This window comes from Notamacropus eugenii, chromosome 3, assembly GCF_028372415.1.
Source record: "Notamacropus eugenii isolate mMacEug1 chromosome 3, mMacEug1.pri_v2, whole genome shotgun sequence".
Classification (NCBI taxonomy): domain Eukaryota; kingdom Metazoa; phylum Chordata; class Mammalia; order Diprotodontia; family Macropodidae; genus Notamacropus; species Notamacropus eugenii.
The window spans coordinates 166,670,021-166,683,951 of NC_092874.1; the positions used below are offsets into that span (position 1 = coordinate 166,670,021).

At 39.1% G+C, this 13,931-nt stretch overlaps 2 protein-coding genes across 2 annotated transcripts in view; both read right to left on the reverse strand.

Annotated features, from left to right (window-relative positions):
• The window catches only part of HSPA14 (heat shock protein family A (Hsp70) member 14), a 32,312-nt gene extending 18,414 nt beyond the window's left edge, over positions 1-13,898 (reverse strand). Inside the window, exons 1-8 of the mRNA XM_072653249.1 lie at positions 13,785-13,898; positions 12,484-12,564; positions 12,324-12,406; positions 3,660-3,708; positions 3,416-3,521; positions 2,779-2,869; positions 1,817-1,921; positions 545-706 (exon numbers count right to left, since the gene is read on the reverse strand). Coding sequence (XP_072509350.1) covers positions 545-706; positions 1,817-1,921; positions 2,779-2,869; positions 3,416-3,521; positions 3,660-3,708; positions 12,324-12,406; positions 12,484-12,564; positions 13,785-13,841 — 734 coding nt within the window. The 5' untranslated portion in view covers positions 13,842-13,898. The remainder of the gene's footprint in view (positions 1-544; positions 707-1,816; positions 1,922-2,778; positions 2,870-3,415; positions 3,522-3,659; positions 3,709-12,323; positions 12,407-12,483; positions 12,565-13,784) is intronic.
• On the reverse strand, positions 5,525-12,409 carry MSANTD7 (Myb/SANT DNA binding domain containing 7). The gene is made up of 3 exons (XM_072653250.1): positions 12,324-12,409; positions 9,724-10,450; positions 5,525-9,210 (listed from the first exon to the last, which is right to left on the reverse strand). The coding sequence occupies exons 2-3, from the start codon at positions 10,442-10,444 to the stop codon at positions 8,687-8,689; spliced, it is 1,245 nt and encodes a 414-aa protein (XP_072509351.1). The 5' UTR covers positions 10,445-10,450; positions 12,324-12,409; the 3' UTR covers positions 5,525-8,686.
• Positions 13,899-13,931: the final 33 nt, after the last annotated feature.

Below are 13,931 nucleotides of genomic sequence, written 5' to 3' on the forward strand. Positions count from 1 at the left end.
GGAAAGATACTTATGCACTAAGTTTTCTAAAGTAATTTTTTCATTTAACATTAATTTGATGAAATCAAATCAAATTAGTCTAACACATTCAAAATACAGTACCTTCAATAATGCTGTCACATGTTCTAGCATATTGCATGTCTTAATAAAATCCAATTTTTTTTTTACCCATGCCTATTACAATAAGATCTGTCCAAAATCCAAGAACAGTTTATGACACATTCTGACAGCATTTTTCAATACCACATAAGGAGCAAGCTCAGTGAACAAAAATGTCATGATTATCTTTTTTGGAAGGGGATAAAAATTCTAGGCTGGAGTTACATAGTATGACTGTCAGTTCTTCTACTAGTTGGGAGCAGCAAGAAGGTGCAAGGCAGTGAGCACTGAAGTTCAGAAGTTAGGAATCTGGCTAGCATCTGAGAGCTGAGAAAATCTCTTCTCCCTTAAAGCATGGCAATTTACATCAGCTAATTTAAATTGCTAAAATAAAAACACTTAAATATAAACAGGAATACAAATGTATATCACAATCAGGACTCACCTCTGAAACTCTGAAGCTAAATACTGGGCCAAGGCTTCTGTAAAATACACACCACCGATGCTATCATCGGTGTTCGTTGCAAGAACACGGTACATTCCACTGTTCACTTCTATGACACTAATAGATAAGGATGTTCCTCCAAGTTTATAAACCAAGACATTGCTTCAAAAAAAAAAAAAGATTTTAAAAGAAACACACGTTGTCAAAGAATCATAGTATTTTAGAGCTGGAAGAGCTACTCTCATTGCTATTACAAAATAAGGCTTCTTGGATTACTGTAGTTGCCCAGGATCAGGTGGATAGAGGCAAAAACAAGACTCAAACCCAGGCCTTCTGTGTCCTACCTTGTCCAGTGTTTTTTCCACTTTATATTATGATGAAAAATAGTGCTTTCTGTTCAGAATAGTTTAAGTTTATTAAGAATGTGATGTAAGCAAATACAAATTCATATAAAATAAAATCTAGAAATCTTATCATCATTGGATAAGAAAATCTCTCAATAGGCTCTCCCTACATGATAACACAGGTTTTAAAAAAAAGTGTTAATATCAATGGAAGTATCAGGGAAAGCCCCATTACCACAATAACAATGTCAGATTGTTGGCACACTATAAATATAACTTTTAAACTAAACTAAAAAGGTTCAGAGCAAATTAGTGCCATCATTCACCTATACATACGCATATAAGTTCAGCATTAATAACATGCTATATTAATTTAGCGCTATCTAAACAGCTCCAAGTGTTTCACTGACACTAACATTCCAACATGAAATGAGTGAGATAAAAGAATCAAGGCAACTCAGTCAGATATCTGAATAGATGTGCCTACAATTGCCTAAGTCAGGCCCACACTACTCTCAACAACTAACATAAATGCAGATACTTCTGAATATTGTACCATCAAACCAAGTCCCAAAATCCCATGTTAATTTTTCTTTATCTCACATCAAGCCAAATTTATTCAAACGTGCCTACTATTGTTTCTCAGCCTGCGACCTGTGGACAGACTGGTAGTGAATTAGGATTTCAGGACTAAACTAGAGGCTTGGGGAATCCAGAGAAAGGAAATCTAAGATGAGCCAGAACTGCCAAGTGCTCATTCTATGTTTCTGTTACCATTTATTATGAGGCCTACTACTGTTAGAAAAATTCTCGTCAAAAGGACCACAGTCTGAGAACTACTGAACTGAGTGACAATAACTTCAGATACAATTGCCAGTAAGTAAACATTTTTCTTGTGAATATTTACAACTTTAATATAGTTTTTTACCTTTTCCCTGTGGGAGAATCCTGTCCAATTCCATAAGCAAGGAGAGCTGCAGATGGTTCATGAATTAATCGCAAAACATTAAATCCAGCTGCCCCAGCTGCTTCCCTGTGAACAATTTGCTTTCACTGTATTTAATGTCACTTAGAGACTATTCAACTATAACATTTCTAAGGATACTAAAGATTTTATATGATAACTCTAATATTTCACAAACAGGACATAAAGATGAAAAGTAACTCAGTAAATTGTAACCTGATACATGAAGGATTGCTCTAAAACAAATATATATCAGTCTTTAGTAGCGAAATGCAAAAATATATGAGATACAGATGTTGTTACATGAAAATAGATCTTTCTGCTTAAAATGGTATGCTCTACAACCTCCTTTAATGGGCAAGAAGTTTGCCCTCTTGAAAATGAATTTCCAAAATGCCCAACTTTATAAACTTTCAGTTGGAATTACAACTTTAATACCAAATCTTGTCAATAATTTAGATGGCTTAAAATTTCTAAAAAAGAGTTAGAATTAGTAAATATTTGCCTTTTGGGGCTTTCACAAATATTGAAGTTCATTTCTGAAACTCTATCCCTGCAGAAAGCTGTGTGTAAGCTCTGATTCTATTTACCTAAAACTAATTGTAACCTTATTTTACAGATCTGCAACTCAACATAGATTAAAAAGTGATGCAAAAGCATTCAAAAATTGTACATTTCTATAAAATTTTTAAAGCATGAAATTAATCTAAATGATTTATAGAGGACCAAAATAAGACAGTTAAAAAAATGGCACCAAACTAATTAAGAACCATGCCTAATTTTATGTTCTGTGTTAACATTTCATTAAATGACATTAGATTCAAATCTGATATCACCTTTAGCTATGTGAAGTTTTAAAACATTTAATCTCAAGAATTTTTAACTTCTTTAGTCAACCAAAAAATAAAATACCTCATTCTACTTACCCAAGAGCATTCTTTTGGTTTTCTTCAAAATCAAATGGGACAGTAATAACTACATCAGTGACATCTGAGCCCAAGGCAGACTGTGCAGTTTCTGTTTACACACACGCACACACACATTTTAAAAAAATATATTGAACTGGTTAAAAAAAGTGACTAGCAGCACCAGACATCTGTGATGTCAAATACTTCCTTAACAAACCACTTTTTGCAATTCATGTCTTATCTCCCTAGTCTACTAATTTTCTTCCCCAGCTTTCCAGATGATGGGTGTTTGATATTAGCCATTCCAAAAATGAGCCTGCTTTAAGGGATTTGGATTCTAAACAAGTAAATACAATGTTTTCAGCATTGTTTAGGTGCCAGGAATGCAGTTCTATCCCCAAAACCCATCAAAGAGTAACATTTGAGCTGGAAAAGATCTTTCACAGAGGTTTAAGGATGGGAAGCAGCTTGTCCAAGATCACCCAGCTATTTTGTGGTACAGCCAAGACTAGAAATGGGGTCATCTGAATCCTGGTTCAATGTTTTTTTGGACTATGCTACTATCTCACACAGCTCAAAGATGCTTTTGTGCCCACTGAAATCTACTTAAAAGGATCATTTGAGAAACTTCTTTTTTATGGATTTTATACAATACCTTTCATTTTACTAAATATCAGTTTTACAACATCTTCTGGGTTAACAAGTTTGGTTTCTTCTCCAGTATCTATTTCATATTGGAATTTTCCATTTTTTTCAATGACCTACAAAGAAAGAAGCATAATTTAAATAATAAAATATTTTTTTCTATAAAAAAAATTTAAGTTCCTAAAACAAAGTTTTAAGTGATGGATGACCATCAAAATTATCTTCTGTTCTGGAAATAATAGGATTATACTCACTGGACATTTACTTTCTGTGATGTATTTCTGCACCTGCAGATCACCAGGGCTGTCAATATAAGAAAAAAAATGCTATATATTAAAGTCCGTATTATCAAAAGACTAAAAATTATAATTTGATGTGCCTCAATATCACTGCACTTTAATCATAAAAATGTTAAGATGCTAATTCAACATTCTCCAAATTTTATAAGAAATAAGACAAGTTTAAACAAGACATGCTATTTAACAATGGTTATTACAGCAAGACTTTTTAAAAGGTATATATATTCTTTATAGTTTAATATTATAATGCAAAATTCATTTCCTGTTCTGACTATGCTACCAGGAGTAGAAATTATGTTAGGGGGTAAAGTTTTATCCCATCAATGACTTTCTGTATTATTATAAATTTTTACCTGTGATCCCATGGTCCCAAACCACAAAATCAAGAAGGATAAAGGCTAGAGAATCTATGGTTGCAACTCAGGCCATCAAACCTACTTTAATCTACCTGGACGTTGACACCCTTGAGTGTCTGAACACTGCAAAAAGAACCCCCAAATTATTAGAGAGAAGCAACAAACCTATATACCTGTACCTACGTAGAAAATGTGACAGGATGGCAGACCGAAGAATGCAGGCAAATACATGATGAGGAAAAAAGAGAGAAGCAAACACAAGTCAGAAAAAAAAGATGGGTAGGAGTAAAATGCCCAAGAAGGAGTAGGCACTCAATACTTCTTTTCAGCTTGATACAATGAAAACATTGGGGAGCAATGAGACCAGTGAAACATCTGAAAACACTTTCTTCACTTCTGAAGGCAGAAATGGTATATATCTTAGTCCTCAGGGCAGAAACTAGCCTAACACATACTTTTGCAACCCAGAGATCATCTTCTGAGGTAATTACTATGGTTATTTCATTTTTTAAAACAGTGAAGTCTGAAAGATTGATCAAAAAGCAGCTAGACATGAAATGATTCAATTGCCAAAGAACAAATGACTTTCAAAAAACCAGTGGTATCTAGCACCCTTGGACAAATTTTAACTAAAACACCTCATAACTGTTTTCCAATTTGTTCTACTCAAGTTCTCTCTATCCTCTTTCAGGCTTTCTCTACTAAATGTGCCTATGTATAATAAAGGACACCCCAAAACTTTTAAAGCTAAAGTTGCATGTCTAAATTGGCCTTCATTTACTTAGTTTAGTGACACTCAATAGACAAAATATAAATTCATTTTTGACTATTATGCATAGAAAGTGTATGTCAGATAAAGAGGCAGCAGGTTAGGATTTGGTAAATTTAATAATTAGGATCCTGTTTTTATTTCTATCACCAAAAGGTATCATCTGAAATAAAGTTCCCTATTTTCCTTAGTCATCAAAGCCAGTCAGTAAAAGACAATGTATTTAAATTTCATTCTTAGTCCTTAGAAGAGATCTTGGATCAGTTACTATTTTCGGTTGTAATAAAGACATCTACCTAATAAAGTCTATTTGACCTTGAACCTTGAAAAATAAAGTGATAGAATTCAAATTTTTGTGCTTAAGGCACACATATGGCATGGGACTGAAAAGCCTGTTTTGAACAGTAATTTAATCAACAGAGGTGATCCATATTCTAATCTATGTTTAAAAAACTGGCCAGCTATCATTTCAACAAAGTAACTCTTATAACCAGGAAGGGAAGTATTTTCATAGAATCTATAAGCACTTAATAGCGACTTTGTTTCTCAAAAATCAGGAGGAACTCGCTTCTTTCAAAGAATAAGTACCTCTTGTGGATACACATGGAAAGGTAAGTGAAAAAGAAAGCAGGGATGGATAAGATAAAGGAATGAACATGAGTATCTAAGGAAGCAGTGGATTGGCCACAACTGTATACAAGTAAAAACTTTATTTGTTCACATCAGGATTCAATTATCAAACAGAAAAAACAGATTATGGGGGTTGGTACAAAGAGCACCTCATGCACATCATGGTTTCTGGAAGGCAGAAAGGAAGTCAGTTCTGGCCCATCTCCCCCAACCTTTAATGGATGGAAAGGATTCTCTTCCTCCCTCTCCGTAGGCTTTGCCTGTAATCTTTGCCCAAAGGCTTGGCATACACTACCACTGATGTGCTATGGGTCTCCAATTTCACCAATCCTTTACAGTTATATAGTGCTTTTAACTGTTCAAAGCGCTTTCAAATTCATTATTTCATATGATCCTCACAACAGCCCTGTGAGGTAGGATAGTTATTATTGTTTATCCCCCTTTCACAGATGAGGACCCTCAGGCACTGCGTGGTGAAATGACATGCCCATGGTTATGTAATGAGATAGGACTAGGGCCCAGGCAAAAACCTGATTCCTTGTCACACCCTTTACCATTTAAGATACTATTCTCTCCTAATTATCTGCATATTTTCCCCTTTACTCCTTCAATAACTTGCAACACATACTCCTTTTTATTCTGCCTACTCTCTAGTAAAAAGTACTCCTGAGGCCTATACCTTTTACATACACCACCTGGCTAACTTGGCCATCAGCATATCCATGATAGTTTTTCTCACAGTTGCAGCTCTACATTTCCACCCATGTTCTCATTCATCTCAATGATAGCCCTGTTTCACTAACAACAGCTTATAGTATGCCAAAGGCTGAGCTCTTTATATCAAGCAATCTTTTCCAGAGAAGCCTACTTAATCTTGGCTTCTTTAGATTTATATACCTCCACACGAGGGCTCTCAAAAAGAATTTTTAAGAAGTGGTCCAAAATTGAATAATTCACCACCTTAATATACTCTTTGAAAGCAGGGATGGTATCTTTGATGTTTTACATGGAATTTAAGAGATCAGTGCCTTAGTAAATATTAAATTAAACTCTCCTTCACTGCCCTTTAAAAGTAATTTAAAACAAATTTTCAAATATGTATTACATATTTACTGCAAAAGCTAAAATTCCATTAATTTGTGTTTACATTTGAATCATAACTTTTGAGAGCTGGAAAGAACCTTTTAAAAAATTTCAAGTCCAACTCTGGCATTTTATAGATGAAAGAAGATACAGAAAGGTTAAGTGTCCAAAGGTACAAAGCTACACAATGCTAAGAGCCAAGAATAGAGCTGAAGTATCCTGGTTCCTATTCTAGAGCTCTTCCCATTATACCAGCTTTCCTCCCACATTCATTACTCATTATATCACATTTATCATAGTAGCCTGCATGTCTATTATCTCTCCAAGGTGCTAAACTTGCACTAAATATTCTCATTTTGACTTTGGGGTGTCCTGGACAGTCCCTGTCCCCTATTATGCCCCCCTAGTTTTCAGGAAGATACTTAAGCCACATGTTAAAAAAAAAAAAAAGATATTTCCCCTGCCACAGACCATTAAAATTCTGGAAAGAATTATCAATTTAAAAAGTCTCTTGTATATATCACCACCTCTTCTCCCTCCCACCCCCTTGAAAAGAAAAAGAAATAAAATAATCTCCTAAATTAATTCACAAAATGTAAAGGCTATCTAGCCAGGTTTAATGATCACAGACCATGATTTCCTTTTGAAAAGCAAATTTAGAGATATAGGCACATCACCCCAAAATATTTTGTTGTTTTTTACAATCTTTTGGTCTCCTGTAAATGAAGAACAATGAATAGAAATTCAAGGTCTATTAAGTATTACAGAGAAATGATTTAAAAACAAGGACAAAAAGGTTTGCTTTAGGGTCTGTGCTTCAAAAGAACAGTGATCTGTTCTAGACAGTCTCCATCCACTCCATTCCTAAAAGGTACAGGAGATATGCTTTGCTCTCATTTAATACTAGCCATTCAAATAGGTGAACCAACACTGGAGAAAGTTATGACTTTAACAGGTTCCCTAGATGGGAATTTTTCCAAGGCATGCCCTCTAACATACACTAGACAGAAAAGGCGATAGCCTAGAAAAACAAAATCAGTTTGAAGCAGAGCAGGGACGCTAACAATCCAAGTCATTTCTTTCTAGAAAGCTCAGATGATAACAAACTAAATTAGGATAATTACTTATACTTAGGCACATAAAGTAAAGGAACTACATAATATGAAATGCAAAGTATTTACTTACATTTAAAACTTTATATAACATTCAATATTTCATTTCACCACAGATCATTCATCAATATGGAAACATGACAGCACACTATTGCAGTTCCCTGTCAGTCATTAATTTTACCCCCTTTTATGGTGCAATAGAAACCAGCTGAATGAAAAAAAAGGAGGGAGGAGAGGTGGGAAAGGAGCTTATTTGGTTGCTATAATTTGTATTACATGTCAAGACGTGATATAGTAACAGCAGTGAAAAATGTATTCAAAAGGGTACATATTGTTTGCAACCATATCAGTTGTATGATGTAAAGGGATTTAAAAAAAAACCAAGGAATCACTCTTATATAGCAGTCAAGTAGAATTAAAAAAAAAAACCAACAAAAAAACAACAAACAAGTGGTGGGTGCAGGGCTCAAAAGAATGAGGTTACTAATAACCACATTTTTATTCCTGGCACTCTAATGTGCCTCATCCCCGGCTTACCTCAGCCAAGATCACATTTATGAATAATACCTTACATTTACACAGTATACTTTTCTAAATGCTTTCACATCTACTATCCACTTGAGCCTCACAACAACCCTGTGAGGTAGGTATGACAGGTATTATTATTCCCCTTTGTACATATCAGGATATTGATGCACAGGGAGATGATCTAAATTGCCTAAGAAGTTGGGGACACACAGGAAGTCAGGGGCAGGAGCAGGACTAGAGATCTCCTGACTTTCAGCCCCAGACTATTTCTAAATACCATGCTGGCCCACACATTTCTGGAGAGTCCTCCATTAACTAGCAATGGGCTTCCAGGAAAGGAACTGGCCTGTGTATGCATTCCTGTTGCTCCACAGATATATGGTTCATCTTCCCTCTTTCTGAGGGCCAGTTGCACAAGAAAAGATGTCAGGGAACAGTGAGGGCAGCCATTAGAAAGCAGATGTTACTACTACTAGTTTAAAGAATCTTTCTTACAACAGGCCCCTAACTTTTGGTGCTTGAAATTAACTTCTGAAGCAATTTTTCCAGTCCTAGCTGAAAAGCACCAGTTGCTTCTTCTACCGCTGTAGCCAAGCGTCTGACTGCAATGACAGCGTCCCTGCGCAGCTCATTGGCCGTGTCTTGCTGGGCACTGGCCTCCTCACCAATAGCAATCAGCCTGTCCAGTTTTTCTTCCTCACGCTTGGAAAGTTCTCGTGCCAGTCTCCTGTTTTCTGCCAACTCAGCAGCAATGGTCCTGGCCACTGAACGCCTTCTACGCCGCGCCCACCTTGGAGGTGGTTGGTTGGTGAAAGTCCCATCCCCACCAGAAACAAGATGAATTCTAGAGGAAGAGGCTTGGGGCTGTTGTGTGGAGGCTATACCAAGGGTGTTGCGGCTGGTGCTGGCGCAGGGACCCGGCTCACAGGACACACCCACTCTGGTCACAGTGCTGCTATGACAGGGAGCAACTGCACCTCTGTAAAGGCTGTGGGAGCTGCTGTAGCTGGGGATCGCTTGAGAGCAGCCTGCAAAACAAAGCAACAATGTTGCAAAGTGGACTTTTCTGCTAAGGGAATGCTTTGAAGCCAGCAGCAGAAAACAGCCACAAATAGACTATGACAGCCCCTGGAAGGAGCCCTTTTCTCTTGGGTTAGGAAGGAATTCAGCCCCTGGCTTTTGGACTTAAGAGGATAAAGTTGCTATGCCTGTACAATCTTTCCGCAACCCTCATCATGACCCCCTCTCCTCTTACCTATCCAAACTGTGAATCTCAAACTACAAATTCTTTGCAGTTATCTAAAGAAATGATGCTTTTACAACTTTGGATTTACATAGAACTTTTCTTCTTTTAGGGTTCAGAGTCCCAACCTGTGATAACAGACCCAAATGTGTGGGCTTTTGAAGCCCATCCCCAAACCAAGGATTCAGCAGGGCTTGAAGAAGACCACTGGCAGGACCCCCCCCCCCCCCAACTATGTGCTGGTGCCTAAGACCATGGCATTGTTGGACCCCAATATTTTCTCACTCTTGGGAGTTACCTGCACCTGAGGCTTCATCCCAGGAATCCTCAAGGTCACCGGTTTCAGGCAGCTGGTTACCGATTCCCACACTTAGGTGACAATTCTCATCTGATTCCTTAGCTGCTCTCAAGAGAGTCTGATGATCTGCTGCCTGATTCCTCTTTGCCTTCAAGTTGCTGTTTCCCTCTTCCCCTGGGAGGTCAGAGGCTACTAAGTTCTGATCACATTGTTTGGTCCAGACAGCATCCTCCATTAAATTATCTGGGTCAGTCACTACCTGATTTCGGAGAAGCTGATCCAGTGTATCATAAAATGGGCAGTGTGGAGGGTCACCCATACTGGTGGCATGGGCAACATAAGCCTTTAAATATAAAGCCTTCAAAACTTTAAACTTGGAGCGGCACTGACGTTCTGTGCGTCGGAAACCTTCCTGATGCATTCGCTTTGACACAGCCTGATAGACATCTGCATTATGGTGGACAGTCTGGAGGCGTTGAATATACTCTGCCTCGCCCAGTATGGCCAGAAGAGTACGTGTCTCCTGTCTGGACCAGCGGATGCCTGCACTGCTATTGGTAGTGGCCATTGTGGAATGGGAAACTGTTGAAGGCTCCTGAGCGTCAAGTTCCAACAATGAAGACTTGGGGGAAGCTCTGTGTGGTCTCAGTATATTTCCTGGAGCCAGTTGCTTCCTCCTTCTCGGGACTAATTGCTGTGGAACCAGGTCCAAGGACCGCATGTCTGGCTAGAAGGCCAGATGGGCATGAGTTACAGGGAGGGTGTAAGGAAGACTTTGGCATCAAGTTAGATGGTGCTACTTGTAAGTGGTTCATTGATAGGCATGGGGCCAAGGCTGAATAAGCCTGACTTTGGGATTAAGCCTGGAATGGATGTTGGGAGGCCAATAAAGCACTCTGTGGGCTTGGCAACTTGAGGGCTGACTCCTCCACAGAAGGTTGGGTTGCTTCCAAGGCCAAGACCTGGTGACTATAACTATGTCTGTAAAGATTCTGTTTGGTAGAAAGGGAACTTGTAGAAAAGAGGCCCTGGAAAGTGAGGCAGCCAACTCTGGAGAAGCCATGGCAACCCATGTGCTACATGTTGTTGGCAGTGTGCCCTGGGAACATGGGTTTTACTAACCTTGCTAGACTGACCCCAAAAGTACCAGGATGGAGCCACAATGAAATGGCTGCCTGATTGGCACTGTTACTTGGAGGTATCTTAGGTGACTAGAAAAGTACTAAGTTACCTTTGCTAGCACTGAGTTTCTATAAACTTTTTTGAAATTGGAGATATAACAACACACACACACACCCTCCACCACCCCCATCCTGTTGGGTGCTTAAAATGCTTCAAACCAACAAACCTGTCTATACTTGCCTGACTTGGGGGGTGGTATTTAGGTCTGAAAACTACTGGCACTTATGTTTTGTTTTCAATACGCTCAATATTTCTACTTATAGTGAAAAAGGGTAGTATGGAAATGTGGGTGTTGCCACAACATTGAGCACTACCTCCACCCCCTACCCCAAATCCCTATATTTTGGTTTCGGCTAATGCAGAGACAGCCTAAGAAGAAAAAAATAACATGAGTTCAATTTAACCAAAACAGATAATTGACCATTTTGATTAAGATTCCTGCATCTACACAAAGTCTTAAAACTAACTCATTTATGAGCCCAAGTTCAGAATTTTAAGTTAATTTCTACTCAAAATTCTTCATCTAGCACCTTGGAAAGAGGCTGTGGTTAAAGTTAGAAGACCTGTGAATTCTAGTTATTACACTATTTGACATTAGGCAAACTAGAATCTCTCAGTGCCTCAGTTTCCTCATCTGTAAAGTGGGTTAATAACTGCTCTATCAAATCAGAGTTGCTATGAAAAGTTAAAAAATAGATGTGGAAGTGTTGTTAAAATTTAAAAGCGCTATGCAAAGTATTATTATTGCAAGGATATAAAACCTTTAATTATTATTGTAATCTATAATTTCAGGAGACAGAAGTCTGGAAAAGCAAGTCTCTTTAATCTTTTAATTAAAGTTAGAGCAGTGGATGATTAAGTTGTTTCTTATTTAAGACATTAATTAAGTTGTTTCTACAATGATTAAATTTGCACGTTAAGAGACAAACAGGAAAAGTAAGTCTAGAGAAGAACCTACACAAAGGTACTGTAACAGAAGACTGACATCTATTGAAGCTGTCACCAAACAACACTACTAGTTTTTTGGATAAATTCAATTGTACTAGAATAAAATTCTCTAAGTTTCTTCCAAATTATCTTAAGCTTCATCATCATCTCTCCATTTCCCTTAAAAAATTTAACTCAAAAATGTCAAAAGTTCGTATCTCCACTGAAATAATACAGAAATATTTGTTTACTACTACATTCCAAAGCCACAGGGTGCAATGGAAATGTTAATGGGTTACAATTCATAAAGTTAGAAAGACCTGACATCATAAATTAAAGCGAGTAAGTATCCCATTATGTTGCACTCAATAATTCTCCAATTACAAATGCAGTAATATAATTCCAGAGTTACTATCTTCACATCACAATCTGATTATAAACCTCTCTTCCCGACAGAAACGTATTATTTCATTTAAGAGTGAATCCCTTACCTTCTGCCAAGGATCTGCTTTACTTTCATAACTGTATTTGAAATATTTCTTATTCTACTTTGCTTTGCTGCCAAACCAACAACCTGCAAAAAGAGCCATAAATTAAAATGTATCTAATTTTTGATTACTACAAAGTAAAGAAGTCTGGAGGGACTATTACCTCTTCATTTTCTGAATAAGCAACCACAGCTGGTGTGACTCTGTCACCTGCATCATTAGCAACCACATGTGCTCTGCCATCCTAGGGAGAGACAGGCAAAAAAACAAAACAAAACAAAAAACCCCAGTAATTTTTAAGTGACACATTAACAATTATGTGATTTTACAATGTTATGATTCTATTTCTTACACAGATAGCTGAATATTCTTTACACAATTTGGCCTTATCCAAGGGGACATCTTGGTGCTACATAAACACTTTAAGTATTATCATTATTCATTTAACAGAGTTAAACAGCGCTTGCCCTTCCTTAAGAAGAAGACGCCCTCTATGCTAAATCCACCTATTTCTTTTTGGTGTCTTCTGCGCAGGCAATAATTGGTTAATGCATCCTATGTGTAATAACAACCTTCCTTACAACACTTAAAGATCATTATTAAGTCACCCTCTCTCCTCTCCGCCCCCACACCCACACACCTTCTTTTCTCCAGATTAAGTAATACTAACCCTATGGGAGCAGTTTTTTCCTGATAGATCCTATTTTCAGAAGGTATAGAACTGGTTGCAGGAAAAAACAAAAACCCTGTTCATCTCTCTTCTCGAAGAAAGTGACAGAAGGGCCCGATCCCCCCTCCCACTCGCATCCCCCAGGCCCTCCAACGCCGCTTTCCCTACTTAGGACTCGGGAAACCTTCCATATTAAACAGACTAAGTAAGCAGCCATACTCACCCACGCTCCCCTCCATAGCCAAACCTCGTACAGAATGCAACAGTTCTGGGTCGCAGGCCTGGGCTACTCCGCCCTGCCCTCCCGCAGGAGTTTGGAGAAGCCCCGAAACCTCGAAGTTCTGACCCCAGAACACCCCCTGCTCTCCCTCCCCGTCTCTTCCCCGCCCCCAACCCCTAACCCCCCCCCCCCCCCCACGCCGGGGCCAAGTGTCCACGTCAGGAGCATGCTACGGTGACGTCACTCCACACCTCCCGTCACCGTCCCGCGACCCTCCTAGGCGCCAGCCGCGTCTCCCCCCCGCAGAGATCGGCCTGCGATGGGGGATGGGGGCGGGGAGAGGGATTTGGGAAGGTTGTAGGAGAAGTCGGAAGACAGAAAGGGGGAGGGGTTCAGAAAGTCGAGAGTGTGGCAGCGGCCCGAGGCGTCCTTCAGCTTTCACTGCCGCAGGAACGCGACCCTGGGCATTACCCCCGGCCTGGCCCTCCAGGTAACCAAAGGAAGGGATCAACCCCCGAGTCTGGGGAGAGTAAAGCAAGCCGCTTGTCTCTGCGCCGCCGCCGCCCTCCCTTACCTTATAGACGGCCACACAAGCAGATGTGCAGCCCAGGTGGACTCCGATGGCCGCCATCAGCCTGCGGCGGCACGGGCTGCACTCACAACGGCGGCCGCTACCGGTCTCGGAGCAGCCCCATCAAGCACCGCGGTAACCACACGCTTC

Coding starts and splice junctions, on each gene's coding strand:
- MSANTD7 (XM_072653250.1), bottom strand. CDS start 10,444: ATGCGGTCCTTGGACCTGGTTCCACAGCAATTAGTCCCGAGAAGGAGG. Junction 9,211..9,723: donor GGATGAAGCCTCAGGTGCAG/GTAACTCCCAAG, acceptor TTTGTTTTGCAG/GCTGCTCTCAAGCGATCCCC.